Genomic DNA, 27,546 nt, shown 5'->3' with positions numbered 1-27,546 from the left:
CGACGGGTTGTACAACGCCGTCAAAAGGTTACATTATGCCAAGTCTCGAGCGCGTGGCTTCATTGAGCGTCTCATCTCCTCGAGAGGGCGTGCAGACCGGCCGGATCAAGGTGCAGGGCAGGGCCAAGCAGCTTTGGCGGCGTTGTATACTCCCCCGCAGACAACTCGAGCTGAGACACCCGATCCTGACTTTTTTTCTGTTTCTGCGAAAAGCTTTGTTTATCTCTCCATTTGTCAAATAGTCCGAAGTTTCGGGCCTCGACTTCGCATTCCATTCTTTATAGTTCGGACCATGAAGCTTTCTCGAAAACGAGCAGGAACGCCAAAGAAATACGGAGGACTGTTTCAGCTCATATTGTCCGAAACGGAGTACAACAAACGACCAAGCCCGCGTAGAAACGCAATCTGCGCTCACAGAACGCGAGCTTTGACGTGTTCATTGTCTCAGTGCGAACCAGGTTCTCCGAGATAACATTATAGAGTTTCAGGAGATCGTATTCGCTGCGCATTGCGAGTCTAACGGGCGTTTGCTGTGCAACCCATGCTTTGAAGTGACGGCACCGAACTCCCGCAAGCACACTAAACGTCCCCCGTTAGCTCGCTTCGCCCGATCGCGCTCGTCCCGTAGTTCGTGACGGCTCCAACGGTGCTGCTTGCTTCGAAAGAAAATGGAGATACGCCAGTCATTTTAAAACCTCTAGTTTTGTTTTCGCCGCACACCGCGGGCAAAAGAAAAGTTATAGTTCCTCTTCGTTCACTTTTATGAATTTTTCGTTCAAACATTTATCCGTGTGTTTTATCCAATCGGATGTCCTCATACGTATATTTCGAGAATCGGTCATCGGCATACCTCCCTGCGAAGTACACTGGCGAATACGTCCACAATCGCCTTTCTTTACCGCGCAAAGAGGCCTTTGCCTTAAAATACTTCTTAACCGCTATGTTTGTGCGATTCGAACGTAATTATGTCAGTCTGAGCGGCATATGTTCGAACGCGAGCAATAAGATCTTAGGGTAGTGTCTCTATCGTATATGATAAGGGGTGTGACATAAATAATCGAGAAAGGTTAAAAAAAAAAAAAAAATTTGTGCGTCTATGGAAAAAAAGAAGTGTGTTGTGACCACACGATAAAGTCACGTCTGTAAATAGAACACCAAGGACATTCGAACAGACAACCCGCCGTTCGAAACATTGCCTTTCTGGGGTTATTTCTTTACCGCCGTGTAAACATACGCACAATACAATTCTCCGTTTTAGCAAAAAAAAAAAAAAAAGAAAACACTTCTATCACGCGGTGTTCGAGCGCCGCACCCACACGCTTTTTTCGCTGGATTTCGTCTATGTTTGAAACGAAATTGTAGTGTATATTCTGAGGACCACCTAGATAAGGTTCTAAAAAGCTTGCTTTTGAAGCTTTAAGCCATTTTGCGGCCACGTGAAATTGGGGTCGTGCGAGAATTGAGATACTTCTTATTAGCGGTAATTGAGTCGGAAAACACAATTAGTGGGATAACTCTGCACACTAGAGGGAGCGATGCCGTTCTAATTGCGGCAGGAATCAGAAATCGAGTTTCCCAGAAAGAATAACAATAAACGAGGAAAAAACTAAAACTGCTTTCTAAAAAAGGCGTCGTTGTTTTTTTTTTTGTTTTTTTTCCTTCTTCTTCTTTTTAGCTAAGCTTTTTTAACTACGTTACGACACTAATTGCGTTACCTTTTCTGTTTCATTTCAAAAAGAAATATCCGTAATCGTTTTAGCCAGTTGAGAACTTTGTGAGCTGCAATCGTGTTATCGTTATAGCTGAAATCGCGTTAAGAGCAGGAAAAAGTATCCACTTTTTTCCGATCTTTATGCTTTCGACTAAATGCCGATGTGGTTGAAGGTTTTCTTTAATGATATTATTACTAATCTGATCAGCGATAACCTTAATGCAACGAACAAAGTTTAAATGTGGAAAAAGCCAATTCGACTACCGAGAAACCTGTCTCGATGAGGCGGCATGAGAATCGAGACAAAAACAGCTTTATTAAATTAGTAATGGATGAAGTAAACAAAGTAGCGGCACTCTGTAGTCCGATATAAGAATGCGCCAAATATACGCTATCGCGTACCAGCCACGGCATGGAATCGCTAAGCGGAAAAACCAGGAACGCCGATGAATCCGACCTGGACTCTCGTAATTAGGCTAGGCTGTAGGTTACGCGAGGTTTGGCTAGGTGAGGTCGGCCTTTTTTTAAAGGTGCCTATCATCGATGACTTCTGTTCCGCTGGCCAATGCAAACCTCTCGAACGACCCCCGCAGGTGTACTACATGGTGTGCCCGAACGTGACCACCTCCCTGGCCCACTTCCCGGAGACGCCGACGGCGAGCGAAGTGACGGCCATCGTGGCCACCGAGGGCCAGTGCGTGGCCAACGCCCGGGTCTCCCAGGCGCCGCCGCGGATGCTGTGCAAGGGCGACGGCAACTGGACCCTGCCGTCGGGGGGATGCGCCTGCCTGCCGGGCTTCAGGGCCGTCGGGAGCTCCTGCCAGAGTGAGCGCACACCCCTCCATCTTTTATCTCTCCGGAAAGCGTCCGACTTCAAAGACTCCTCGGTACCCGTTTTCAGTCATGTCTCCTTGATATGGGCACTTTCGATCACTCTAAAAATCGTCCGTAACGTGACTCATCCAGAATTACGAGACAAAACTGCGTGGACTCTTCTATCCAGTTTGTCCCCGAAATTGCTCTCTTTGCTGTAGAATATTCACACTAATGGAGTTCATATTAATGAGACATTACTATTTTAAAGCATCGGATACTTATTGTAATAATCACCGTAAAAGGCGCATGTATAAAAAAAAAAGCTTTTAAAAAGCGGGTTGAAACTAGCAGCTGCCGCAGAGTTGGCCAGCTGCCAAGTTGATTTTTTCTCTCGGTTCAGCCGCGGCCTGGTGTCTTATGACGAGGCCGCGCTTCCGCGTTTCAACAAGCCTTTTGCTTCAGCTGCGTCGCCCTCAGCGCAGGGAATACTTGCGTCTTAGCTCGGCATGCTTGTAACATCCTTGAGGGCTGTGACACCTTCTTTCATGACGGAATTTCATGTTTTCGGTCGTAACCCTATGTCCGAGAAATGGTTGGGAATTTTTTCTCAGTCAAGGAGGGGAGAACCAGTTCTACGCGCGATTTGATTAATCGTTTTCCGCCGTTAGATAATGAGGCAGTTTTGGCGCTTTAACCGCTGTTAAGCCGAATGCTCTATCGGCAGTCTGCATCGTATTGTTTGCGCAGCTCAAAGGCTACCATCAAGAACCGTTATTCTGGTGAAACCTGGCGCGTTTACTGACTCAGACTGTGGTATTCCGAACGCGGTAACATGTGTACACACCATCTGCGACAACTTGCGCAAGCACGACATCGGCACTTTTTTTTTCCTTTTGGTATTTTAGTTGCGAGCAGTTACGTACATGAAGTATTTGTTGTCCGGGTTGGTGCGCTGTATAACACATTCCACCTGACTAGATTTCGTGGCATCCTCTCAGTTATGGAAAACGCAAGAAAACCGACGTACAGTTAGTTATAAAGAAACGATAATAAAATCCGTATTTTGTGCGTTGGACGCTTTTAGAGAAGGCGAGTTAAATCTGCGTACACTTTAGTGTGGGTCCCCCACACTAAAGTGTACGCAGATTTTCCGTACACATAAAATAATCACCGCCCACATAAGCAAACGTGTTCGTGCGAGCAGACGCGGTAGTTTTGAAAGACGTTCATTTCGTTTGTTTTATTTCTTAATGGATCCAGTTTTGTGTGAAGTGCCGCGCATAACAAATAAGAGCTACACTTGGCTAAGAAGTTATGAAGTTTGCTAAGCCGAAATAAAGTCGGTATAGCTAGCAGCCTGTGTTACCCAAACACGGGCCGAACATTGATGCACGTTGGTGTTCGAGACCACAATACGCAATGCAAGAAAAGCGAGAAACTAGATGTTTCAACGGTTTTTCTTTTTTAACTTTCGTTGGCAGTATTACGTCCATTATAGTTTTTTTTTTTCTTCTTGTTTTGAACGCACTGACACTGCGAATTTGTGGAGAGGCTCCTCGACCGATGTAGCCTAAATTATAATCTCATTTAAAGTGCACTATAAATTGGAAAAACAAAACAAAAACGCTAGTTAACAGCCCGAGTTAAAGGCGCCTCTCCTATGCAAGAGCGCGCAACCGCTCCCCGTTAAGCGCGGTCTTCTACCGCTTACCCGCTCTCTTATGCATATAATTAAGCCTACGTAGGTGAGGTACCAATACCTAAGCAGCCGAGATATTTTGTAGGGTTAGACAAACGATACGTCAAGTTTCTCTAATCGGCCAGCCCCATGCATGAACCCATACCTCTCTCGGTCTCAGCCCAGGCGCTTGAGTGTGCTTCCCCGCATAAACACTCTAGATGCGGCGAAGCAAGCTTCTCAGGAGCACCAACGTCCCTTTGGTCGCGCGCTCTCCAAGGCAGAGAAAATGAAAAGTGGCGCGCACGTTCCAACTCACTAGCGGAAACACTAACGAATTCTGGGCACACTAACCCGAGTATTCATATAGGTAATAACGATAAAAAAAGCGACCACCGACATAGCCGATATCTTCTTTCCGGAGGGGACAGGGCTCGCACGGAGGCAGGCAGGGGAACGTTCGGCGCGTGCGGGCTGTTCGACACTAATTATTTTGCAGATTTTTATTTTTCATTCACTCTTTCGTAGACGCATTTCAAACCCAACGTAGATTTATATAAAAAAAGACATTTTGTGTTTGTTGTACGATATGGCGGTTGCCCTACGGCGGGCAGTTCCCGTAACTGCCAGCTCCGGTGCATATTTAATGACGCCAGTCAGTTCTACGCCCAGTACTCGCCCGTCTCTCTCTCTCTCTCTCTCTCTTTTTTTTTCCTTTAATCTTTTTAACGACCGCGCTTTTCTGGTGGTTTCCGCGCACGCGACTTGAAGGTGCAGTTATGGTGTTTGAAATACGACGTCGTTTTGCGGAACGGCGTCGCGCGCACGCACGGACAAAGCATTCGTGAAAAAGCGCGGTTAAAAGAAAGAAAAAGAAATGTTGACGTTACCGTTGGCGAGCAAGCGCGCGCTCCAGCGAGCGGTGGGGCGATACGTCGGAAGTGACGTAATTTTCGATAGGCGCGCGACTAGCCGATTCTAGCTCGCCCATTTGAATCGTATCCTAACGGACTCGCGCCGCAAGCACGCAGAGACAAAATAGGCATAAGACACCAAGCTACAAATGTCGCTTGTTCCGTGCGAACTCATAATAGCTTCTTTTCTACTTTGTTTCTTCGTGTTAGGCGCACGTAGCCATTCTGAAGCGTGTTCGCTGCTCGTAGTGAAGATAACGTATGTTGGGTCGCGCTGCCTTCCCTTGGCACAGCTTCTATTGCTTTTTATTTCTTTTTTTTTTTTATACAGATGTTTTTCGTTTTTTTTTTTTACGTTTGTAGCAGACGAGGGAAATAGTTGAAAAACGCTCTCGCACATCGTGACAGGCTGTTGCAGGCAACGCTGTGTCCTTTTTTTATCGTAGGATATCCGAGGTTCGGCGGACGACCGTGCATTATGCTTACGCGTCGCCGTCCGTTGTCGTTTAGATGAAAATTGCTCAAATAGCGCCGAAACAAAAAACAAAAACAAAAAAAAACCGCCTGAAGAACATTTGTGATAAGAATAACGGAGGTTGTTCGTAAGCCTCCTTTCGAGTTTGTGCCTACCCGACTTTCCTGAACGCACAAACGTTGCCATCATTCTGGCCACAAAACGAGAAAAAAAAAACGAAGAAAAAAAGGAACAAATCAGCAGCTTTTGTATACCTTGCTGCGTCCACAATTGCGAGACAACTCTTGATGTGTCAGACTGAGAATTGGAAATGAGCTGTCTTCTTTCCTATTTTTGATCGTCATTATGCGCCAAATGTAATGTTCTCCGCGCGATATCTCTGACTCGCTGGTCTCTTTTATTACGGCGTCGTTTGAGTTGCGCACTTGCCCTGTTCTGGATGGCCTCTTCCTTTTTCTTTCTCGTTTAATACGCCATACTTGCGCGCACACATTGACATAATTCATCTCTCCGCAACACGAGAGCTCCGAATGCTCCTGCCAAGCCCTTGATGGAGTAGGTCGCAAGATGTCTGCTGTTTCCCAACTCAAATTTACTTCCTCTAAGAAATAATAACAAATATGAAAAAAAAAAAAAAACGAAGGAAGTTTTTTTTTGTTTTTTCTTTGCGTATAAAGCTTGCTGGAGCGACGGCAGTGCGAGTTCGTCAGTCGTTTCCCGCGATCGCCGTGGTCTGTGATGGAACGCCCCGAGTGCCGTAAATTTTTCATGGAAATTACGGCCACTGCGCGTCTGAGTCGGGGATCTGTCGTGATCGGGGGAAATATAGCCGCTTCGTTCTCTCTGCTCTTGCTTTCTCGTAACTCCTCGCTTCCCGGCTTCTTCGCCGCCCGGACTACCGCCGGTAAACAGAGGCAGTCGATAACGCGGAGCGATAGCCACGGCGCCCTACTCTTGGCGTTCTTCCGCAAGATTCTTCCTTTTTTGTGGTTTCTTGTTTCGGTACCAAGCTTCCTTTCGGTGTTGCCTTTGTAGCTAACCCAAACACACCTCCCGTGCTCTTGTTGCTCTCGTTTTATTTTATTTTTATTTCGTTTCTCTGGCATTTGTCGTATGTTTCTTCTCGGCGAGCGAAGCTTACGAAAAGGAGACGATGGCGGAAAGAGGAACGTTTTCTGCCATAAGGACCAGTCATTTTTGTTATTGTTATTATGTATCCCTCTCGCGTTTTGAGCTCTTTCTATCGCCACTCTCCGTCTCTCTCTCTCTATCTCCCTCTCCCTCCCGCCCCCCCCCCCCCCCCCCTTCCCGGTCAGATCCGCCTTCCCCTTCTTCACTTTTTCCCGGGAGAATTTTACCGCTTTTCCCTGAGTGGCTTCCCTGTCCAGCCTTCCTACATCTTTTTTTTTTTTTTTTTTTCATTTTCTGTCTCTTTATTTCTCTTTCAACGCTGTTTTCTGCTCCTCATTTTTCCCTCGCACCGCGCGGAGGTCATTACTGGCACCGCGCTGTTTCGGCGAGATATCTCTGACAGGAGCGTTATTTACATTTGGTTGTTGTTGCTGTTACGTTATCCTTTTTTCCTTTTCTGCCTTAGATGTTCTTTGCTCTTGTCGCTTTCTTTTCGCGTTTAAGGAACATGTTTTCTTCCTCCTTCTGTCTTCTTTACTCTTTCAGGCTTTACCCGCTTCCTTCCCTTTTTTGTTTCTTCTGTATTTAGCAAGTTTTGGTTTGTTATTCATTTTTACGTGGCACTGCTCTCTCAGCGGGTTTGTGTCTGCGATGTTTTTTCACTTGTTTTTTCACTTGTTTTTTGCCAAGTCCGCAAAGGATTGGCACACGTGCGCACTTACGTATAGGTTTGTGTGTGAGCTACCGAGAAACATAATCAGCAACAACAACATCCAAAACAACCCCCTCCCCCCCCCTCCCCCCCCCCCCCCAAAAAAAAAAAAATATATATATATATATATATATAAACGACATTAAGCGCAACTTCCTGGCTGTAGCTTCCCCCATTCCGCAACCCGACCTCTGAACCTGTTATTTCTTTTCGCTATTTCTTCTCTATCTTCCTCTTTCCTTTTTTTTTTCCCTTCTGTGTACGTGTGTTCCTTCGAGTTCGTCTCGCGTACCCGAGTTTTCTGGACCGGGCTTGGGCTCTTTTGTTTGCGTTTCCCATCTTACCTACGCGCCATCGGAATTGCTAATTTGCCGCGGCAGGGTCTCATTCGTGCCCTTCGGGACCAGTTGGGAAAGACAAGCGGGGAGGCGGGGAGGCGGGCCTGTGTGCCGAGTCCCCTTTCAAGCTGAGAGTAGAGAGGAACTTCCCTTTCCGCGTGCGGTGCTCAAGTCGAGACGAGCGAATGCAAAGTTTTCTTTGAGTCCTTCTCCGTGGACTGTGAAGCAGAAAGTTTGTCTTTGGAAATTCAGCTTGCTCTCCTGCCTATTCCTGCAGGGGTTGTGGAAGAAGGGAAAGGTGATGGAGGCTGTTTCTTAGAATACTTGATTTTTTTTCTTTTTAATTTTAAAGACACCTTAGGTGAGTTAGTGAGCGACTACGTTCATTTCTAGAAACAGAAAGATTTATACCGATCCTTTGTAATTCATTGCTTAGAGGGGTCGGGAACTTCGGTGTTTTCGAAGGTTGTCTGCAGTATCAATGAAAGGAAAGTTTGTCGTTGACCATTTTCATCGTTTTTTCTTTGTATTATTGGTAATTTAAAAAAAAATATTTAGGACAAGCTGAAATAAAAATGAAGTTACATGTTTAGTTATTGGAAATAGTGCCTAAATGGCATTAAGTTACCTATGCCTATTTGAAATGGCTCGTTGTTTAGTGGTAGTCTGGTGCAAGCCTAGTGTAGGCAAGTATATATATATATTCATGAAGACAAGCTAATGCTATTGCTTGCCTTTCTATTTGCTTCATGAATGCTGCTGCATAGGTGCATCTAAGACCACAGCAAACCAAACATGTATATTGCTCGGGCAAGTTCGCAAATATATATTGTGTATCGACCAGGCTATGTAACATTACGCATTACATTCATTTTCTGCAGTGCACATTTAGTAAATATTACTTAATATTTAAGTGGAAAAAGTATTTAATCTTGACAATTTTTCAGTATTAAGGATATGAAACTCTTATCAACTTGAAACTGTATGAACTTAGTAGGGGACTGAATCTAACTTTTTTTAATTAATACCCTCGTCTGCCAGGTTGATTTTGGGAGTGACCGCATTGATATTAAACAAAAAGGACAGTTCAATCATGATGTGACTACACTAGAAGGCCTTTTTGTGACTTCAGCAAAATTGGTGTAGGTGAGCTCGTTGGTCATTACTTCTCTGCCGATAATCTCTCTAAAAAAGAAATATGTAACACTTTGACAACGGCTTCTAGCCAGAGAGTAATCAGTGTAACAGGTAAGCTTCATTTTGGTGTTGTCACACAGGAGTCTGATTGAACCAACCCGATATGAGTTTATGAGGTAATAGTTCCTTCTTTACGAGTGGCACTTGTACTCCATTGTGGTTTCAAGGGCAACCCTGACACTATTAGGACGCTACTATGAGAGAAACAGCCAGGAAAAATATATGGAATTCATTATCGGTAAAAGCATTTCTACTGCCAGAATATTGCATGAATGCGATCGCCGCAACCAAGCATTGACATTGGTGTACATTCTTTGCTTTACCACTACACTTTTGACATACTATGCTGCAGCTAAGGCTTCTTAATGGGATGGTGAGCTGAGTACTCGAGCTAAAGACTGCCTAACAGCTACATCTATGCAACCTAACCTGCTCTGGCTTTCGCTACAATGTCTGCTTCTTTTTCTCTCTCTGCTGCTTCAGTGTGTCCCCCCAGCACATTCAAGCCAAGCTCGGGAGATGGGCCGTGCCTGCGTTGCCCTTCATACAGCATCGCGCCTCAGGCGGGCTCCACAGAGTGCCGCTGCAAAGATCGCTACTTTAGGTCTCCCACTGACCCCAAGACTATGCCTTGCACTCGTGAGTCTCTCCGCTGGCTGTACCGCCGGGCGCTGCCGCCGTCGTTTGCAGTCCTTTGCCTAGCTCCTTCATACTCTGCAGAGCACAAGAAATGGTGCATCCTTAAAGCCCTGCTGTGGCGGTAGTGCCTCTGAGGGCAGGCTTGCTCGGAGGAATTCAAACCTTTGTTATGACACTCGATTGTAGTGAGGTTATCTTGGCGATATCTGGTTTTGTTCGGTTTATTGTACTTTTTTTTTATTGGAATACATAGAATATCTCGCTTTGTTTCTCTAAGCAGACACTCACCAATAGCGCTACTGCCGCTGAGAGGCCGAAGTGTCACTGCCAGTGGCCCATGGTCAGCTTCTTTTTTACTACGAAATACAGTGCAATCCACTTATAATAATAACGAGGAAACCTGAGATTTCAATCGTTACAATCGATTATCATGGTATCTGGACTAGAAACTGATCATTTCCAGCCTAGAAACTTTAGGAACTGATCGTTATAAGTGGTACATCATTATATGCTTTTTTGTTGTAAGTGGGTCGCACTGCATTGAAGGTAGCTTGCCCCCACTGCTTTTGCTTGAGTAATGAACCTTTTCCCAAATTATCTAAGCACAGAGGAGATTGTTTGCCTTGCCTATCGTAGAATACCGCGCATCCGCCCATTCCACATTGAGCGCCCACACCCAAATTTGTAAGATCTGAGGAAATACGTGCAGCACGTTTATATGTAAAATTGATGACCAGACAAACGCCCATCCCCTATTTTTTTGTGATCATCTTTAAATTTTGAGTAAGCGCTTGCCCGGTATTTTACGGTATATAAAAGATTCAAAATAAATAATCAAACTGAAATGTTGGCAAACACACATGTGAAATGTCATTTGTGTTAGGTTTTTGCTTCAAAACAGTTACTGCTGCAGGTTCCAGCTTGCGCAGCATGTGTAATTGCACTCACAGCATGCTCTTTAGTGCTTGGGCAATCTGCAAAAGACTTCTCAGGACTTGAGACCGTGAAGCACAAGGTTGACAAAGTCTCCCCCTTTTCTCTTCAGAACCTCCTCGGGCACCTCAGAACCTGAGTGCAAGCTGCGTGGACCAGTCTTCGGTGACGCTGAGCTGGCAGGCACCTTCTCACCAGGGCGGCCGAGAAGACACCACGTACCGCGTCGTCTGTGACATGTGCAGTCCCAGCGTCACATTCTCACCTGCCCGGCAAGGCTTCAATGAGACCAGTGTCACGGTCACTGGTCTACGGCCCGTGACCGCTTACCGGTTCCAAGTGTATGCTGAGAATGGTGTATCGGGCTTTGACAAGGGCCATTACGCCGAGATCACCGTCAAGACCGATGCCCTTGGTAAGTTTCCTCTCCTGGCCACCTTCAGAGGGGATTACTGTAGAGATTGGGTAAAGCAAAAATTTGTGTTATAATTTATAAACAATCTTGTAGGAAATGAAGTATGTTTGCTGCAACAGTTCCCAATGTCAGTATCAATATAGTACAGTATTTTGGAACCACATACTTTACTATCACAAAATACCGTAAAATATAGACACAAGAGACATGCATATCTTTACATATTGTTGACCGAAGAAGCGCCCAACCGTAGTTTTACATGGTTATCTCCAAATTTTGAGTGGGCGCTTGCTTGGGATTTTACGGTGTTCGCGGGCAAGATAACCTGAGTTCACTTTTCGTGTCGCTGAGAATATGCCTATTTTTTCTTTGGTGATGATTCAATATGAATACTCTTTGTGTTTGTAGCTACAGATGTGAATGAAACAATATCTAATAAGTTTACTTCAAGAAACTTCAGGTGGTATTGGAGATGGAGGCCAGAAGAGGGCTTTTCCAATCTCCTTGGCTTTTGGACAAAGATCGCCATCCTGCAGGCACTTCTTTTTGGCTTTGTGGGAGTTCTGAAGCTCCTTATGATTCCTCTCATTGTCAGCTTTTTGTTTTCAATCATTTTCTAAAGTTTTCCCCTATTGCTTCCTGTTGCCTGGACGCAAACGTTTTAGTCATATTGTCACAAATGACAAGGTGAATCAAAGAATAACTGGGGAAACTGAAATGTTTAATGGGGGTGAACTTGTGCCCAAAAATAAAAAAGGAAACAAGATAACAGCAGAGCATCGACGGCGTTCAAGTCGGCATAGGAGCAGAGTCGAACGCTGGGGTGAAAACTGCCCCGATTTGCCACACGGAGCCCCTTTTGTACATGTGTGGGCTTCTGGAACAATCGGCGTAGAAGTTTTGGCGTGTAGAACATTCTAACCTCGAATTAGCAACACGGTACTCGAATTTACCAGAACATCAGATTAGAGTCAACAAAAATGTGTACGCACGGCCAGGCATCGAACCCTGGCTTTCTGCATGGAAGGATAGCTCGATAACCGTTAGGCCACGGCCGCGCTGCTTACTTGGCCAGCTGCGCGCGCGGCAATATTTAGTCTGGTCACGTCATTACAGTTGTTACTTGATTCTTGTGGCAGTATTTTATATCAATATATAGTACACCATTGCAGAAACATTTGAGATAATTTTGTTTTTCAGTTAATCATGAAACAAATTTCAGACGAATATCAATTGGTGCCTTTCAACAGATCTGGTCCCACTAAGACCTTCTCAAGAAGAAGAATTTTTAAATTCGGTAGCAGATATGGGTATACAATTATATAGCCATTTCACATGAGGTTGCCGAATTATCTCGAACTTTTGCCTAGTACTTAATGTGTAAATTATGCTGTTTCATTGTCATTCACATACACACTCTTCTAATCGTTCCTATATATACAAAAACGTTTTGGAGCGTTTACATCAAAATAAAGAACAAATATAAAAATCCTCCAATTTCATTTTTGGAAGCAGGTGATCTATGCTCCTCTAATACTTAGTAGGTTCTTTGTTACCGGGATTAAGCTATACTCTAGTCGGTGACCGGACAAGTTCAGGGGCAGCTCTTCCCACGTCTTTACGCTTTAGCAGAGCAAACGCCTGAGGGGAGGTGACCTCCTCTCCAGTGTTCACTCTGCTGAAGTTGAAAGAGGTGGGAAGAGCTGCCCCCACACTCTTAACCTGTCGCGAACTATAGAGCTAACCTAAACTGTGGAGCATCTGGTTCTTAATTCTGAAATGATTCGAGTAAGTGATTCTCCTTCCTAATTTTGTTTCTCAATGCTGCCTTTTGGGCATTGGCTCGATTAGCGTTCAATTGCAGGCGATCCAGTTTTCGCTGCGACGCTTCCGAAATGTTCCTTCTCTCGTTGAATGTTGTTGGCGCCCCTTGCGCAGTGCAATCGGTCATCTCCAACGTGCGTGCGAAGGCCATCAAGAGTACGGAGGTGCTGCTGGCCTGGGACGCCCCCCAGGACCCGTTCCCAGAGGTGGAGCGCTACGAGGTGCGCTTCTTTCCCCGCAAGTGGGCCAAGAACGAGACGGTGCTGCAGTCGCACAAGCTCCAGCTGGCCGTCACGGGGCTGCGTTCACGCAGCGAGTACGGCTTTCAGGTGCGCGTCAAGACCACCCGGGGCTTCGGCGAGTACAGCGACACTGTCTACCTCACCACCGGCCAGTACACCCACAGTCCCGGTCAGTTGGCGTCATTTGCAGCTTTTATCCTTAATAGTACTTTATATTTGATCAGTTCATTGTATCAACTTCGTTATGTTTTTAATATTCTGAAGCTTGTGCCCTTATAAACCATTGACAGGGTAGCAATATAATCTGGTAAATAAAATAAACTTCCGGTTTATTCATTATCCTCATATGGGGAATCTAGTTTGATTCTTGTCATTGAGTCATGTGCATCAGAATGCACTGCTGTAGTTTTTTGCTTTAGACTTTGTAACCTTCTTGAAGTGGTCAATCAATCTGAGAAAGCTTGTTTAACCATGTCAAATTTTGTTTTTAATTAATTTGTTGGATTATGCGAGGGGCCTGAGTTCAGCAACTTATAAACTATGAGTACAGCAACTTATAGGCCTATTTTTTCTACTGGATTGCCAGTGTATACGAGTACCGTTTGCTATGTTCTTATTTATTTTCGACCGCTGAGTTTGCTTCTTTTTTGTCTAATGTATCCCATCTGACAAAACGTGAATCCTTCATCCTTGTCAGACGCAGAGAGTTCTGGAACGTGCCTCATTTTCGTACAAATTATGCACTCCAATCTATTGCGCATAACCTGCCTTCATTACTTAACAAGTTCCTTATAGACCACAATGATATTCACTGTTTAACAAAAAAAGATGTACGTGTTTGTTTTGTTTAGTCAAAGTGTATTCTGTAGTACTTGTTTTTTTTACAATGCCCTGTAAGTGCAGGGGCACCAGGCCCAGTCAAGCTACCTCATGGAAGCTTTTTGTCTGGTGCCCTCAGCACAATATTGCTGAAAATAAATATTACTTACTTACTTACTTACTATGCCAATAACTCAAAATATACTGACAGTTATGAAGAGCAACTTGATATGATGAGCATGGCTGCCAAACTAATTTGAGCTGGCAGATGGGACCTTCATTTCTTCAAACGATTAATGGACTTCTTCCAAAACCGACGCGCCCCATCGCGGCGAAATACCACGCAGTGCACTCTGGGAACTAGTTGGCCACTCAGTTTCGGTTTCGACTGAGCAGCTTCATCTCATGCTATCACGCCGCGACAGAACGCGCTGCTTGCGTTTTCGATTATCTGACTTTTCACGAACGTACAATACACTCATACTCGAGCGATACAAAGCGAAGACTGGGGCACTTTCCTTGGTTCCCGAAACACCGGATATTGTGCGTGCGTATGCGAACGTAGTAAGTCGTGGCTTAGTCACCTCACCCCACGAGTGCATCTTTGAGCTCAATGTCAGTAATCCCGTCTAGTACCAGTGAACTACAACTGAAATTTGTTCGTCTGGAGCCTTACACGCATTTTGTTTGCCAAACGTCCGCTCCTTGTTACTTCATTGGGCGAAAAGCAAGCCGCATCCTCACAGGGTATCAAAGTTGAGGCCAGCGTTTACGCATGAACTTTCAAGGAAACGCAATAAATTCGACCTCACTACTGCACAAAAGTTACTATGATGTCTTCCTCGTGTCATCATATATCTCCCACTCAAATTTTATGCTGATAGAAGATTAACTTTTCGCAAACGCTGAGATCGGCTAGCTACGACGGAGGCCCTAACAAGCGTCCCCTACTCCTCGCTAAGCCTTTTTGGACGAGCTTTTACTGACGCCCGAGATCTGTGCCGGGAACGGTGTGTCTGAAATTATCTCAGCATACTCAAGCAGGAAGAAAGCAAACACATAACAAATATTATGGCCATTAGCAACCGTCAAATGCGCTTTGAATTCGTTCGAGCACTTGTCTGAAGAATGTCGCACCGTGCGCCGGACGGGCATCAACCCCAATGCGATGCGCATAGGGGTTCATGCCCGTCTAACGCACTTCCGGTGAACGGTGCGACATTCTTCACACAAGTGCTCGACTTTTGCATTCTTAAAACGGTCTGTATGCGCGAATGTGCCTATATGATTGCAGGATAACTTTATGCGCTTATGCGATGTTGAATATTAGTGAAATGCAAGCGGGTGGGGACTTCACTTTGTGCAGTGCTGTGGGTCAGTACAGATAAGAGATAAGAAGTGTGTTAAAATTGAGCTTTTCAATGGCACCTCCGAGTTTTACCTCACATACTCAGGCACATTAAGAAAAACAGTAATTGCAAAAAGAAATATTTCGTCTATGGACGCACGAAGCAAACAAACTTCCTGATCAACAACACTAATGTAAAGGCGCGAGCTCGATGTATGCATACTTATTGTTTGCTACAGCTTGTTGATTCGTACACAAGCAAGATCCCCGAGCACCCGAGCTTCGCAGCGTCGAGACTCCCAGCACTGGCTCGTCCACATATACCTCGATTGGAGCGCTAACAGGAAGGCTCAAGTACAAAAATACAAGAAGCATGTGTTAAGACAAGCTATACGTCTCGGGCTTGTGCTAAAGCTTCGAGGTCTGGCCATTTAGGTTAGTTTAGAGACCACAAATGAAGCTCTCGGGACCAGAAAACAATCTCTTGTCGACGTGTCGATCGAAACCGAAACCATGCCACCCTCCTCCCTGGCCAACTAGTTCCCAGAGTGCAACGCGCGCCGTGTTGCATGCAGGGCTTTATGGAAGTAGTCTATTGACAAGAAGCCAACATTCATGCTGGCTAATGTAGACTGCTATATTTGTGCACAGCTGAAATTAGTAAGTTGGAATATATTAGATGTTATTAATTAACATATCTCACTTCTATTTTTTTCAATTACCATATCTGCACAGCAAACTTTTGATTGAAGATAGCAACTGGACAGGAGTTTGTATGCCACCATTCATTGATCATTGTACGACAAACTTCCTTACGTTTCCTCAGAAGTGCCCGAACTGAATTCAAGCAGGAATAAGCCTCATAAAATGTGAGAGAAGCCCCAAAAGGGAAGACAAGTTCCAATGTCTGAACAATGTTTTATTATGCTTAGACCACAGAAGCCTTGGACATACAGTGTACTCAACTGTTAAATATAATGTGCGAGCGGTGTCCAAAATGCATACCAGCACCGCCTAACGATGAAAGCAGTGATGTTTGCAGAAAATAATGTACCTCTTTCCAAAGCTATTGCTACTCCTCAATACAAGTTACATAAACTCTTCTATGTTTTTTTGTTTTTCTCTTCGATTTTTTTTTCTTTTTTTTCTGTCATTTAGTTAGCATTTGATTACAACTGCATTCTTGTTGTCATCCTTAATATGACAGTGCAAACTACAGTCAAAGGTTTTTTTACGTTTGGCATGTTGAAAGTGTGCTATCAATGTAGAACATCTCAAAAATCACACTTAGTACAAACACAAAAAAATGTCCAAAAGAATTTACACATACTATTTGAAAAAAAAAAAAAAAAAAGAAACGGAGACGACGGACAAAGAAGCGGACAGACTCAAAACGTCTCAAACACAAAACGTTTGAGGCATCTTGTGTTCGTCCTTTTCTTCGTCCGTCGTGTCTGGTTTTTTCAAATATCTGTAATATGAACCAACTTGCCTGTTTACTTACTCTTTCTTCAATCATCCAAAACATTATTTTTTTATGCTATCTCGCTGTACTCGCTAGATGACACAGGCCGCTTCTCTGGCCGACGTTTGCGGGATATATTTAACAGTTAAGTACAGCTAGTCTACCAGGAACCGCACAAAGGTTTCTTTTGGTTCATGATGTTCCTCATGACATGTTTTCGGTTTTGTATCCTCCAGCTCTGGTGGGAGATGAAGACAAGGTTCAAGTCCGCATCATTGCTGGCGCCACTGTCGCTGTCGTCATTCTAGTCATCATCGTCATTGTGATGATCATCCTCTACATCAAACGGTAAGTTGTTATAGACTATCTGAATAGGCAAGCCAAGAAGGGGGGTTGAAATTTATCTTCAGTTCTATCACTAGTTCCATCGTATAAACGCGTGTAAGGGCCGTACATCTTTTTTTACTTCAAATTTCATTAATTTTTTTAGGCGCAGCCCTTACACGGATAAGAACAAAATTGTTTTCAGTGTGCACCGAAAAATGGATGTAGCTGCAATCGCATGCAATAGGCTCGAGCACCTTTATTTCGGTCTCGATCATTCTAACCTGCGCCATCCTCGGCCCTCGGGTCTGACCGTCGTCACCAGTGGCCAAAGTTGCTCTTTTGAGCCATCCAGTAAGCACCACTCCGGGGTTCACATTACTTACTTATTCCATAGAATTTCACCTCGACGTCCGTTTCGATGTTAACGTCGAGCGGCTGCGGCATACCAGTGAGCCCGCCCCGGACAGAATGCTTTGTCCAGCACCGTACGCCAGATCTTGTCGACACCCTATTCGCTACCTGTTACACGTCTGCCGCACTCCAGGGCATAAGCGATAGTTCAAAGCTACTTGGCCACTGCTCTCAAGTTGTGGGGCCCACATAAAGCAACCTAGCAGGACGAAACATTCACGAAGCCTAATGACGACGTTCGGGAACTTGAGTCCCCAATTTCACAGCAGCTGTTGTCACATGGGCAGAAGGCGACCATGGATGATACGAAAACTATTAAAAGGACAGCGCCTGAAGCTTTACTCCCGTAATCTTTCTTATCTGCTCTTCAAAACATGGCAGAAAGAGGGAGCAGAGGCAGGTAAGAATGGCGGAAGTGCGGAGTGTGCGCCACACTGCAGAAGCAGTCGGCGCGCCTGGAAAAAAGGGGGCAGGCAACTTGAACACAAAAATATAACATTTTAAAAATATTTTTGTTTGGTTATGGGTTGCGCTTGTGTAAAGGCCACACCGGCCTTTACACAAGTGCAGCCCATACTCGCAATTATCCAGTAAACTTGGAAAATAAATAATAACGCAACTAGAACTTACATCTGTTGAACGTTTGTGTGATTGTAATGTCAAAAGGTTTTGTCAGTTTTTTTTTCTTTCTCATAACTGCTCAATGCTCTTATATATGATGCTTATATCTTATGATATCTTCCAAGTTTTCAGCCAGTACTGGTTATGAATTGGTAATAAATGAGACTAATATGTTGATGTTCCAGTTATCAGTGAACATGCTTCAGGTACATTGTGTATTTACAATTGTAATCATCTTCAACATGTTTTCTTTCTTTCTTTTTTTTTCTGCAGGAGTTCAGACGACTGCAACAAGAAGCAACCCAGTGATTGTGATACCCTCGAATACCGTAACGGGGAAGGTAAGAAATGTAAGGATGCCCTTTTTCTATACAACTTTCTGCACTTACTGTTTCTGCATGGACGCTTACTAGTTCACTTATCCGGTCTGATGTTGAGATTTTCTGTACTACGTGACTCTCAGATGCACAACTTCACCTTTTTAACATTGCAAGTTTACTCTTATGCAAGTGTTTATATCTATTCACATATAATCAGAAATAGGCAGATGAATGAACTGTACTGATCAAATGAAATAACTGTTATGAAGCCGCCGAAGAAGAAAATCTTTGGCGGCTTCGTAACAATTATTCCATTGGATCAGTGGGGTTCATTTATCTGCATGTTCTTTATCTTTAGAGATCATGTAAGATGATACAAATGACTCGTGGTATATGTGTTCCGATGTATATGTGTGTAAGAGGCTTTTGCCTTTAGCTTAATTTAAACTTCCAGTTAACATGAAGTTTAACAAGCCCTGAACATTCGGAGTCATGGACATTAATATGTTGTCAGTGTCTGTGACTCATTTGGGTCATTGATATTGAACTTAGGTAGACTTTATTGACATTTCGACAAAATTTTTGACATACAATTCTCTGAAAATTTAGGCGGTCATTTTGGGTAAAAGATAGATGTAGATAATTGACTTTGCCTGAACTGGTCATTAGTAAATTATTTCTGGACTGTAAACTTGTCCAGTTGATTGGGATAAAAATGATGTGAACAATTTATGTCCAGTTCAGAGCTAAAGAGAATTGATCTTCATCAAATGCTTTTTCATGGCTTGGCACTAACACTTCTGGGGCTTCTGCTTTCACGGTGTAAGTGGTGCTGGTTAACTCATACCTTGCTTCCTTTTCTGCCTATAGTAGTGCCAGCTTTGGAACATCCTCCCATAGTTCAAACAGCACGGCGTAAGTACTGCTCTAAATCCTGTTGCTGCATTTGGGCCCGATATATTTGCTACCTCTCTTACTAACATGGTGTCGGCTGTTCAACTTCATCCAACAAGACAAAATATAATAGAGGCCATTTATTATTGACTGAAGAACGTACACCATATTTTCCGGTCTATAAGTCGCAACCTTGTATAAGTCTCAGCTTTCTGCATGGTTCATGCAATGAATCTTTTCGTTTTAAGCGCATCAGTATCATGAAGTCTGAGTTTCGCACAATCGGCTAGCTCAAACGTACCGTTTGACACGCAACAATTTCGACGTTTCGACTTGTGAGAAATGCCCAAAGCATGGCGTTGTCTGGCGTGGGCAATCTAGTGTTACGCTGCAAAAGGACGTAAAACGCACAAATTGAGAAAGTAGTCGGTTTTATTTTATTGTACACATGCTGAGCGAACGAAAGTTTGCTCACATGCGTGACTTGGCCTAGGCCTAACTAAGGCAGAGTCACGGAGACGACATAAGCATCAGCGCGCAGGCAAATAGATAAATCTTGACACACTTCTTGCGGTAATAGATCAGCTAGCCGCAATCCTTCCTTTTACGTGTAGCAACACGGTAGGAGCATGGCAGATAAAAACTGCTCATCAAACAAAAACTAAGAAAGACACGAGAAAATGTTTTGCAACGCATGTATACCAGCCCGCTTGCCTTTCAGTGTTGCTGGACTGAAGCAAAACAATACGGAACCATGGCTGAATTAGGCAACGGCGATCACATGCTGTAAAAGCTTTATTCTCACTGCCTTGCCTGTCCACATTGGGGAAACCGTCAAATTTTTCGCTTTCCGAGTCGTTTATGAAAAGTGTAGAAAAGTGCTGCGACAACAGTGCCTCCTGGAAGGGGCAACACCACCTACGGCTACATAGTTTTCGTCCTCTACGAAAAATGGCACACTGTGCATAAAAAAATCGCTCCACACCGTGAATCTAAAAAAAAAATGCATATAAGTCGCATCGTTGTATAAGGCGCATCAAGAAAAATGTTTGAAAGAAACCGCAACTTATACTCCGGAAAATACTACTGCTTTTTGGGGGCTGAAAAGTGTAATTAGCTAGTATGTGTAATTCTCACCAAAGTAATTTGGGAAACATCTCCATTAATAATGCTGTAAAAATTTACTATAGCCAGTGGCAACCCTTAAAATTTTACCAAATAAGTGCAGTTCTTTATAACGTTGATGTAATTTCTTGAACCTTTAAAATTTTGTTGATAATTTATGTGGCATTTCCATAACGTAAGCTCAAAAATTGACTAAAATAAAGTATAACTGAATTACTCTGTTGGATGTTTGTAAAATGTGGATTACTGATCAATACTTTAAAATAGACAATGCTTGAACATGTTTTGAGGAAGAATATTACTTCTTGATATATTTTTTGTTACTTATGTGTGGATGCTTGCTTTGTCTCCCGAGGCTTGACAGTAATTGAACAGTTTCCTTGTATGTCAATATGCAGTTGGTATATTCACTTCTGTCATTTATTTGTTTTGGAGCTTTAATATTTCATTTGGTGAACAAAAATACAACAAAACATTGTGTCAGCTATTTTCATTATAACCCAAATCACACAAACATTTCTTCTGTTAGGGTTTTGACAAAGCCCTTTAAGTGCATATTAGATTCAGCATGACATGGCATTTTCCTATGGGCCTTGGTATTGGCATATTACAGAAACAAAGTTAAAAGAAAAAGCACTACTACCAAATTAACTGGTAATTTGTAGTTTCACACAATCTTTAACCAAAAATGAATATAAAATTTAAACTGGATTAATTGATGGGTTTAGGTAAAGAACACATTAATTAACTAAGTTTCAAAATTTTATGCCTGCATGATTGTATGATTAATAACTACATTCACCAGGCCCGTTCTTATTTCTGAAGCCAAAGTTTGAGTCGTAAAATATTTCTTGGGCAGATTTTTATATGCCACAGGAAGGCAGTCTGCCTTGAAATGAGTTCTTATGTCGTCACCATAGAGGTGCTATTTTGACAGCGCGTACAGCTGCTAGCCTGGGATCTTCACTGTGCATCACACAGTGGTGATTACACAAATTGACATGGATCAATACCGTCAATACCACAACCAGCAAGAATTGCAATGGAACCGGCGATGTCCGAATCTGCAGTAACCTTTTGCTCTACATGCTATGAAAGTGTTGTGCATAAACAAATTAGGAGCTCTGTCTTTTTCGATAGGTAAAAAATCTGTTAAAGCCTTAACATACTCATGTACCAAGAAATAAATAATTTTAGTTTAATCAAGAAGCACTGACAAGACAGTGACAGTCAGCACATTTTCCTCTCAAAACCCTCAGTCGAATTGAAGCTTCACAACTTGGTTAAGTTCAAGTCTTGAACGGTTTTAACATGAATCTCACCTGAACCTCTCCTCCTCTTCTATGTGTACACAAAACCAAAAAGTGGACCGTCACTTATTGTTTGCTTCTTTCTGCTGCTGTGCTACAGTGACGACGCCCCTGTTCACCCACTGCACCGGCGCCGCTTCGAGAGCCTATGTTGACCCCCACACCTACGAGGACCCCAACCAGGCAGTGCGCGAGTTCACCAAAGAAATCGACGCACTCCATATCACCATCGAGGCCATTATTGGCGGTGGGGAGTTTGGCGACGTGTGTCGCGGCAAGCTCAAGTGTCCTGGCCGGCCTGAGGTCACAGTTGCCATCAAGACTCTGAAGCCAGGGTCCTCGGACAAGGCTCGCATGGACTTCTTGACCGAAGCCAGCATCATGGGCCAATTTGACCACCCCAACGTCATCTTTCTTCAAGGAGTAGTCACCAAAAGTAACCCCATCATGATTATCACCGAGTACATGGAGAATGGATCGCTCGACACCTTCCTGAGGGTAATTGTGGCTTTATAATAATAATAACACTTATTTTATGCCTAAAAGCAGTCTTGGGTAGTAACGCGTTACTGTAACTTCATTACTTTTTTGGTAACTTGTAACTGTAACGAGTTACCTTTTAAAATGTAACTTGTAACTGTAGTTCTATTACTTTTTCTGAGCTAACGATGAAAGTAACGACGTCACTTTTGTCGTTACTTTCCAGTTCTTCCTATGAATATTAGATCATTGAACGAGTACAATATAGCTTCTTTGCACTTTCCAAAATGTGTTTTCCAACATTTTGAGTGTCAAGTTGGTCTTGCACAAACTTGTGAATACGTCTTTTCTCGCGAGTCACGACCCGAATATAGCCACAAGAAGATTTGATGAAAAAAAAAAAATCTAGTTATCTTTACGCACGCGCTTGTACTTTGTGACTGAACACTTATATCTTAGTATCTTAATATCTTAGTATCTTTCTTCTGCGCAAACGCTTTTTAATCGGGTGAATCAACCGTGAATCAACAATACACGCGGAGGTCGCTGCGCATGTTTTGTATTTTGATTAGCGCCACTACTACGCAATGCGCATGTTTCGTATCTTCATTTGCGCCACTACGGCGTGGTATCAACAGTCGAGGCAAAATGTACTGCTGTTTGCGCGGGGTTTGTTTCTGGCTTGCTGGGTACGAACTGAAATATGTCCAGCGACTCTATGGACCCAGCGCAACCGTAAACGAGCCACCAATATACTAGTGCTACCAAGGATAGGGCATTTGTACTGGGTCTGCGTTCGCCCCCGTGCAATTTTTTCAGGCTCGCCATTTGAGCGCCTGTTCAGCAAGGGCAGGGACGTGTTTGCCATCAAATGAGGGGAAACTTTCAGACACTAACTTCAAGAAGCAGCTGCTGCTAAGTTACAATATGAAGCAAAAAGCACACTTTTTATTTTTATGCAACAAAATTTGGTGAGGGGCGTTTTCAAGTTTTTCCTCAATTTTTTTTTTGTGTTATAGAAAAGTAACTGAAAAGTAACATTGTTACTTTTTAAAAGTAACTGTAACGAGTTACTAATTTGTTGCAGTAACTGTAACTTCGCTACTTTTTTTTAAAGTAACTAACTGTAACAAATTACTTTTTAAAAGTAACTTATCCAAGACTGCCTAAAAGTGACTGAAGTCTTGATATGAAGCAGGTTTGTGATTATACAACATGCACAACCCACAGATAGGAAAGCAATATGGTTGTGATGAGTAATGCAGAGTTTCGAGTTCACGTTTAAAATCTGCATAATTCGTAAAAGCATTTAAAGACGTATTTGACAAAATGGCATTAAAAGGCACTTGCAACGGAAGGCATACAGTAGGCACTTTAGCAGCGGCTGAAGCGGCTGCTTGCCCCTGAAGCTCCGTCTCAGATTTGTCGTAAAAAGATTGTTACGATTCATTTGTTTGGAAAGTAGAACTGAGCCAGATTTGAACATGAAGCTTTGACTTGGGGAATTTTACTCACAGCAGAGTTCAGAATGGTGAAGTTTTACATGGTGAAAAGTACCCCAGTCCCTCATACTTTTCACTTTTTTGGTACAAGCCTCGTAGCACAGGACTTAGAACTATTTCGCTGCTATGATGAGTGGGGTTCATCACCCCTCTGCTCTATTTAACAATCCATGAAAGCTGTGAGCACTGTCGAACTTGTAGCACAGGTAGGGTGACCACCTTCCTGCCGGTGGATTGCGGGACACCCTGACCAGGGGGGAGGGGGGGGGGGGAAGAAGGGGGGAAGGGGGAAAGGGGGAGGGGGGGAAGTAAGAGGAGGACGGTATTTTCACGACTCAAGAAATAAGTATTAGGGGAAATTCATCAACGCACACACCCCGAAATCCTGTGCTGTCCGAAAGCGTATTATACACCTGAAAATTGTACGCGGCAATTAAACTAAGATAAGTTTCATTCACAGTGATATATTTTTGTTTATTTGTAATGGTAAATATTTCATTAAAAGTATTTAAGTTGAAAACATACAGATCGACTGCACCAGACCCCAATGCATCAAAAGGAAATAAAAAAGCAGTAAATATTTTTGGGCTTATTGTTTCCTGTCGATACTTACTCTTACATTAACATGCTTCTACACAAAAATAAAACCTTATGTTTTTTGGTTTTTTTTACCATTGTGAGTTGCAGGTTTTTTTGCCTTCTGTAGCCGTCTTCACTAAAAAAAGCTTTCCACAACAATCCTTTCGCATGATACAGTATGATTTGCAACTAATTACAATAGTTTATTTTTAAGCTTTTGGCGATCAATTTTCGCTTGCAATATTTTGCCATCAAGGGGAGAGGCACAACGGCGCATGTGCGTCAGTCTCCTGCAAGAGCGACGGTCACTTCCCGCAATGCTTGGACAGAAAATGGCGTACAATTGCGATTCCCACGATTACCAGCGACCTCCGCGCTTCCCGGTGCCCCGTCGTTCGGCAGCGCCATGAGTTGCAGAGTGAATTTTACTGCAGTACGAAATGCGGGACATTTTGAAGAATTAGGAATTTCTTGCGGGACGCGGGACACGAGCCCTCAGTGCGGGACAGTCCCGCGAGTCGCGGGACGGGTGGTCACCCTAAGCACAGGGCATCATGGGGTGAGAGCAGCTTAAGGGATATATGGGCGGCATCCATGGACGAGTATGCTCGTCTTCCGCTGTGATGGGTCTAATTGCTATCTGAAGCTTAGTAGTGCGAAAGCATTAACTGTCCCATGGTGCGAAGCCTGTCTGTAACCGTCTGTAGCAGAAAAACAGCACCCACAAGTGGAATTCCCATTGGCTGGGATGTGTCATATTAGATGCTTCATCATGGAAGCCAGCCGGGCGCAGAAAGTCAAAGCAGACATGCCTCAGAAATAAAGCACAAAGAAACGCAAAGCAACGCAGGTGCATCGTCACGGAAGTCATGGAGCCAGAGGGGGCGCTGCGCCTGTGCTGTGTAAGGGAGCGTGATGTCACCGCTGGCGCGCCGTGCGAAAAAGGAAGACGTGGCACGCTGCTTGTAGGAATGCGAGAGCATTTCTACACATAAGCAGTCTTATGTCTCTCTGCCGAATTTTATATAAAAACTTTATACCCCCAACACACACACACACACACCAAATATCAATTACATTCCTGCCTGGCAATGGCCTTAAAGCACGAAAATAAATTTTGTTACTACGTACAATATATCCAGAGTAGAACTTTTTTCAGAAATCTTCTGAGCTGTAACTTATCTACATTACAAGGATAACAATGGAATAAGTTTTCAGAATTATCTTGAGGTTCTAATGATGAACAAAATTCAGTTTTTCAAGACTAGCTTATGCCGTGCTGCATATATAGGGTCCTTTGTTTTCGGGTAAAACCCAATGCTCCCAATATTTGCGCCCCAAGCATGTTTCCCCAGAAATCAGGGTAAACCCGATTTTTCCCAGAAATCTGAAATTGAATTTTACCACCTTCCAAATTGCTCTACTTTGAAAATATTTTCTAGGAAGCAAAGAATATATACAAGAACATGTGTGCTAGCTCCAGACCTCACAAACGAACCTAGATTCTGTTGGCTTCAGTGAACTTCAGTGACATATATCAAGCCCCCAAATGTTGCTTATGCCCATTGTGAAATATCCTTTGTGCTTATTTCCTTCTGTTTCAAACAGTAAAAAAAAAAAAAAAAGTGAGAAAAGAAGGATGAGGATCTTCTATCGAAACTTTATTGTGACAGGAACAGCTAGCTGATATTTGGGTCTGGTCGAACTGAAGTGATATGTGTACATTGGGCAATTGCACAGTTGGGAGTTGAAACCAGACAGGTCTAGGATGGAGTCAGAGATTCTGTGCTTGCAGATGAATATGAAGGCAATAAGGATTTATAAAAATTCTAAAAGCCCAAGTGAGCTCTTATGTCATGTTCCAATTTAAGTGTCCTTTATGGATTGATTGTGAAAAACAATCCATGTACTATATAAAATGATCAATGTTCTTTACTGTTAATTATTCCTATATATGTGCAAATATAACCTTAAAAACCCGAATTCCTGAACAATTTATTTAAAACCCTATTTTTTCCCCGATTCTCAGCTTGGAACATATTGGAATGCAATTAATCCCCCCCCTCCCTCCCCCTTCCCACCCTATTTTTTTTAAATTATAAAATCCCCAAAACAAAGTGTTTTACTTATATCTAATGTCATAATGTCATATAATCTCATAACTAATGTTAGAGGGCACACAGAAAAGTTTTTCTTCCTAACGCTTTGTTTTCTATCTTTTCTTCTACATTTCAGGCCAATGACGGGAAATTTCAAGTTATTCAGCTGGTTGGAATGCTCAGAGGAATTGCAGCTGGCATGCAATACCTTGCGGAAATGAATTATGTTCATCGGGTAAGCCTTTCAAAAATATAGCGTATTGCTTTTATTTTTATAGAATGATGGGGCAGTCCTCACTTAGCTTATAATGTCTGAACAGGGGTGTATAGCATAACTAATCCTGAAAATACAAGCACGTAGGAAAAAACTTCACCTTATGATGTTTGAACTTTAAATTGTGGCTTTGTTTTCCATGGCATAGAAAAGAATTGTGTAACAAAACTTATATGTGAAAACAAAGAAAAAAAAATTAATGCAAGCATTACCTTTTCCCCTCGAAAAAATGGATATAATATTTTACCACATATTGAGCCAGCACTCTTGTCACCTGAACTCTTAAATTTATAATTTAATGCTCTGGCACCATAAAAGGCACTGTAATAGGAAATGCTGGGAGCATGGTACATTTACTGAACCCATGAACTTGGTTGTAAAAATGAACCATAATTGGAAGAGAAATGTATGAAAACATGCCTTTCTAGATGCTATTAGGACACTCATGAGCACTCAAATAAGTATGGCTAAATTCAATAAATGAATCTAGTAAAGGTCAGTTTTTCTTAAAATTAGCAATATGTTAATCCTGCAGTATGCTAGTAATCATTCTTCTTGGCATGGAAGGGCAGCATATGTGACACTTTTAATGATCTCAGAGGTGCAGCTTTTTCAAGAACTTGGTATTAGGAGCACCGAGTTTTCTTTGACTCAATAAATGTGGCCTGCACCTCCTTTTAAAATCCATGCAAATGCCATCATTAAAGGGCATGCCCTTCATTTTCATCCACAAAGTAGAACTTTGGCGTCTCTGACTGTCCCATTCTCTTGCTGGATATTCAGGACTTGGCAGCCAGGAACGTGCTCGTCAATGCCAATCTCGTGTGCAAAATTGCCGACTTTGGCTTGTCACGTGAGATCGAAAGTGCAACCGAAGGAGCGTACACCACCAGGGTGAGTCATGTGAGTGCACATTTTGTGCAAACTTGTGAGTAACACTTAAAAGG

General features: G+C 43.1%; 1 protein-coding gene across 2 annotated transcripts in view; it reads left to right on the top strand.

Annotated features, from left to right (window-relative positions):
• The window catches only part of LOC8042063 (ephrin type-B receptor 2), a 273,829-nt gene that overhangs the window by 234,584 nt on the left and 11,699 nt on the right, over positions 1–27,546 (top strand). The window contains exons 4-13 of one of the 2 annotated variants that reach the window (XM_042291061.1): positions 2,305–2,536; positions 9,456–9,611; positions 10,657–10,959; positions 12,898–13,194; positions 16,894–17,005; positions 18,290–18,357; positions 19,207–19,251; positions 21,766–22,163; positions 26,462–26,560; positions 27,383–27,493. In XM_042291061.1, coding sequence (XP_042146995.1) covers positions 2,305–2,536; positions 9,456–9,611; positions 10,657–10,959; positions 12,898–13,194; positions 16,894–17,005; positions 18,290–18,357; positions 19,207–19,251; positions 21,766–22,163; positions 26,462–26,560; positions 27,383–27,493 — 1,821 coding nt within the window. Of the gene's footprint in view, positions 1–2,304; positions 2,537–9,455; positions 9,612–10,656; positions 10,960–12,897; positions 13,195–16,893; positions 17,006–18,289; positions 18,367–19,206; positions 19,252–21,765; positions 22,164–26,461; positions 26,561–27,382; positions 27,494–27,546 lie in introns of both variants that reach the window. The other variant, XM_040499562.2, reaches the window with a different exon arrangement.

The sequence above is a fragment of the Ixodes scapularis genome, unplaced genomic scaffold, assembly GCF_016920785.2.
Source record: "Ixodes scapularis isolate PalLabHiFi unplaced genomic scaffold, ASM1692078v2 PGA_scaffold1__304_contigs__length_218370807, whole genome shotgun sequence".
NCBI lineage: Eukaryota > Metazoa > Arthropoda > Arachnida > Ixodida > Ixodidae > Ixodes > Ixodes scapularis.
The sequence above is the reverse complement of the archived record's forward strand: the minus strand, read 5'-3'. Positions and strand labels throughout refer to the sequence as shown.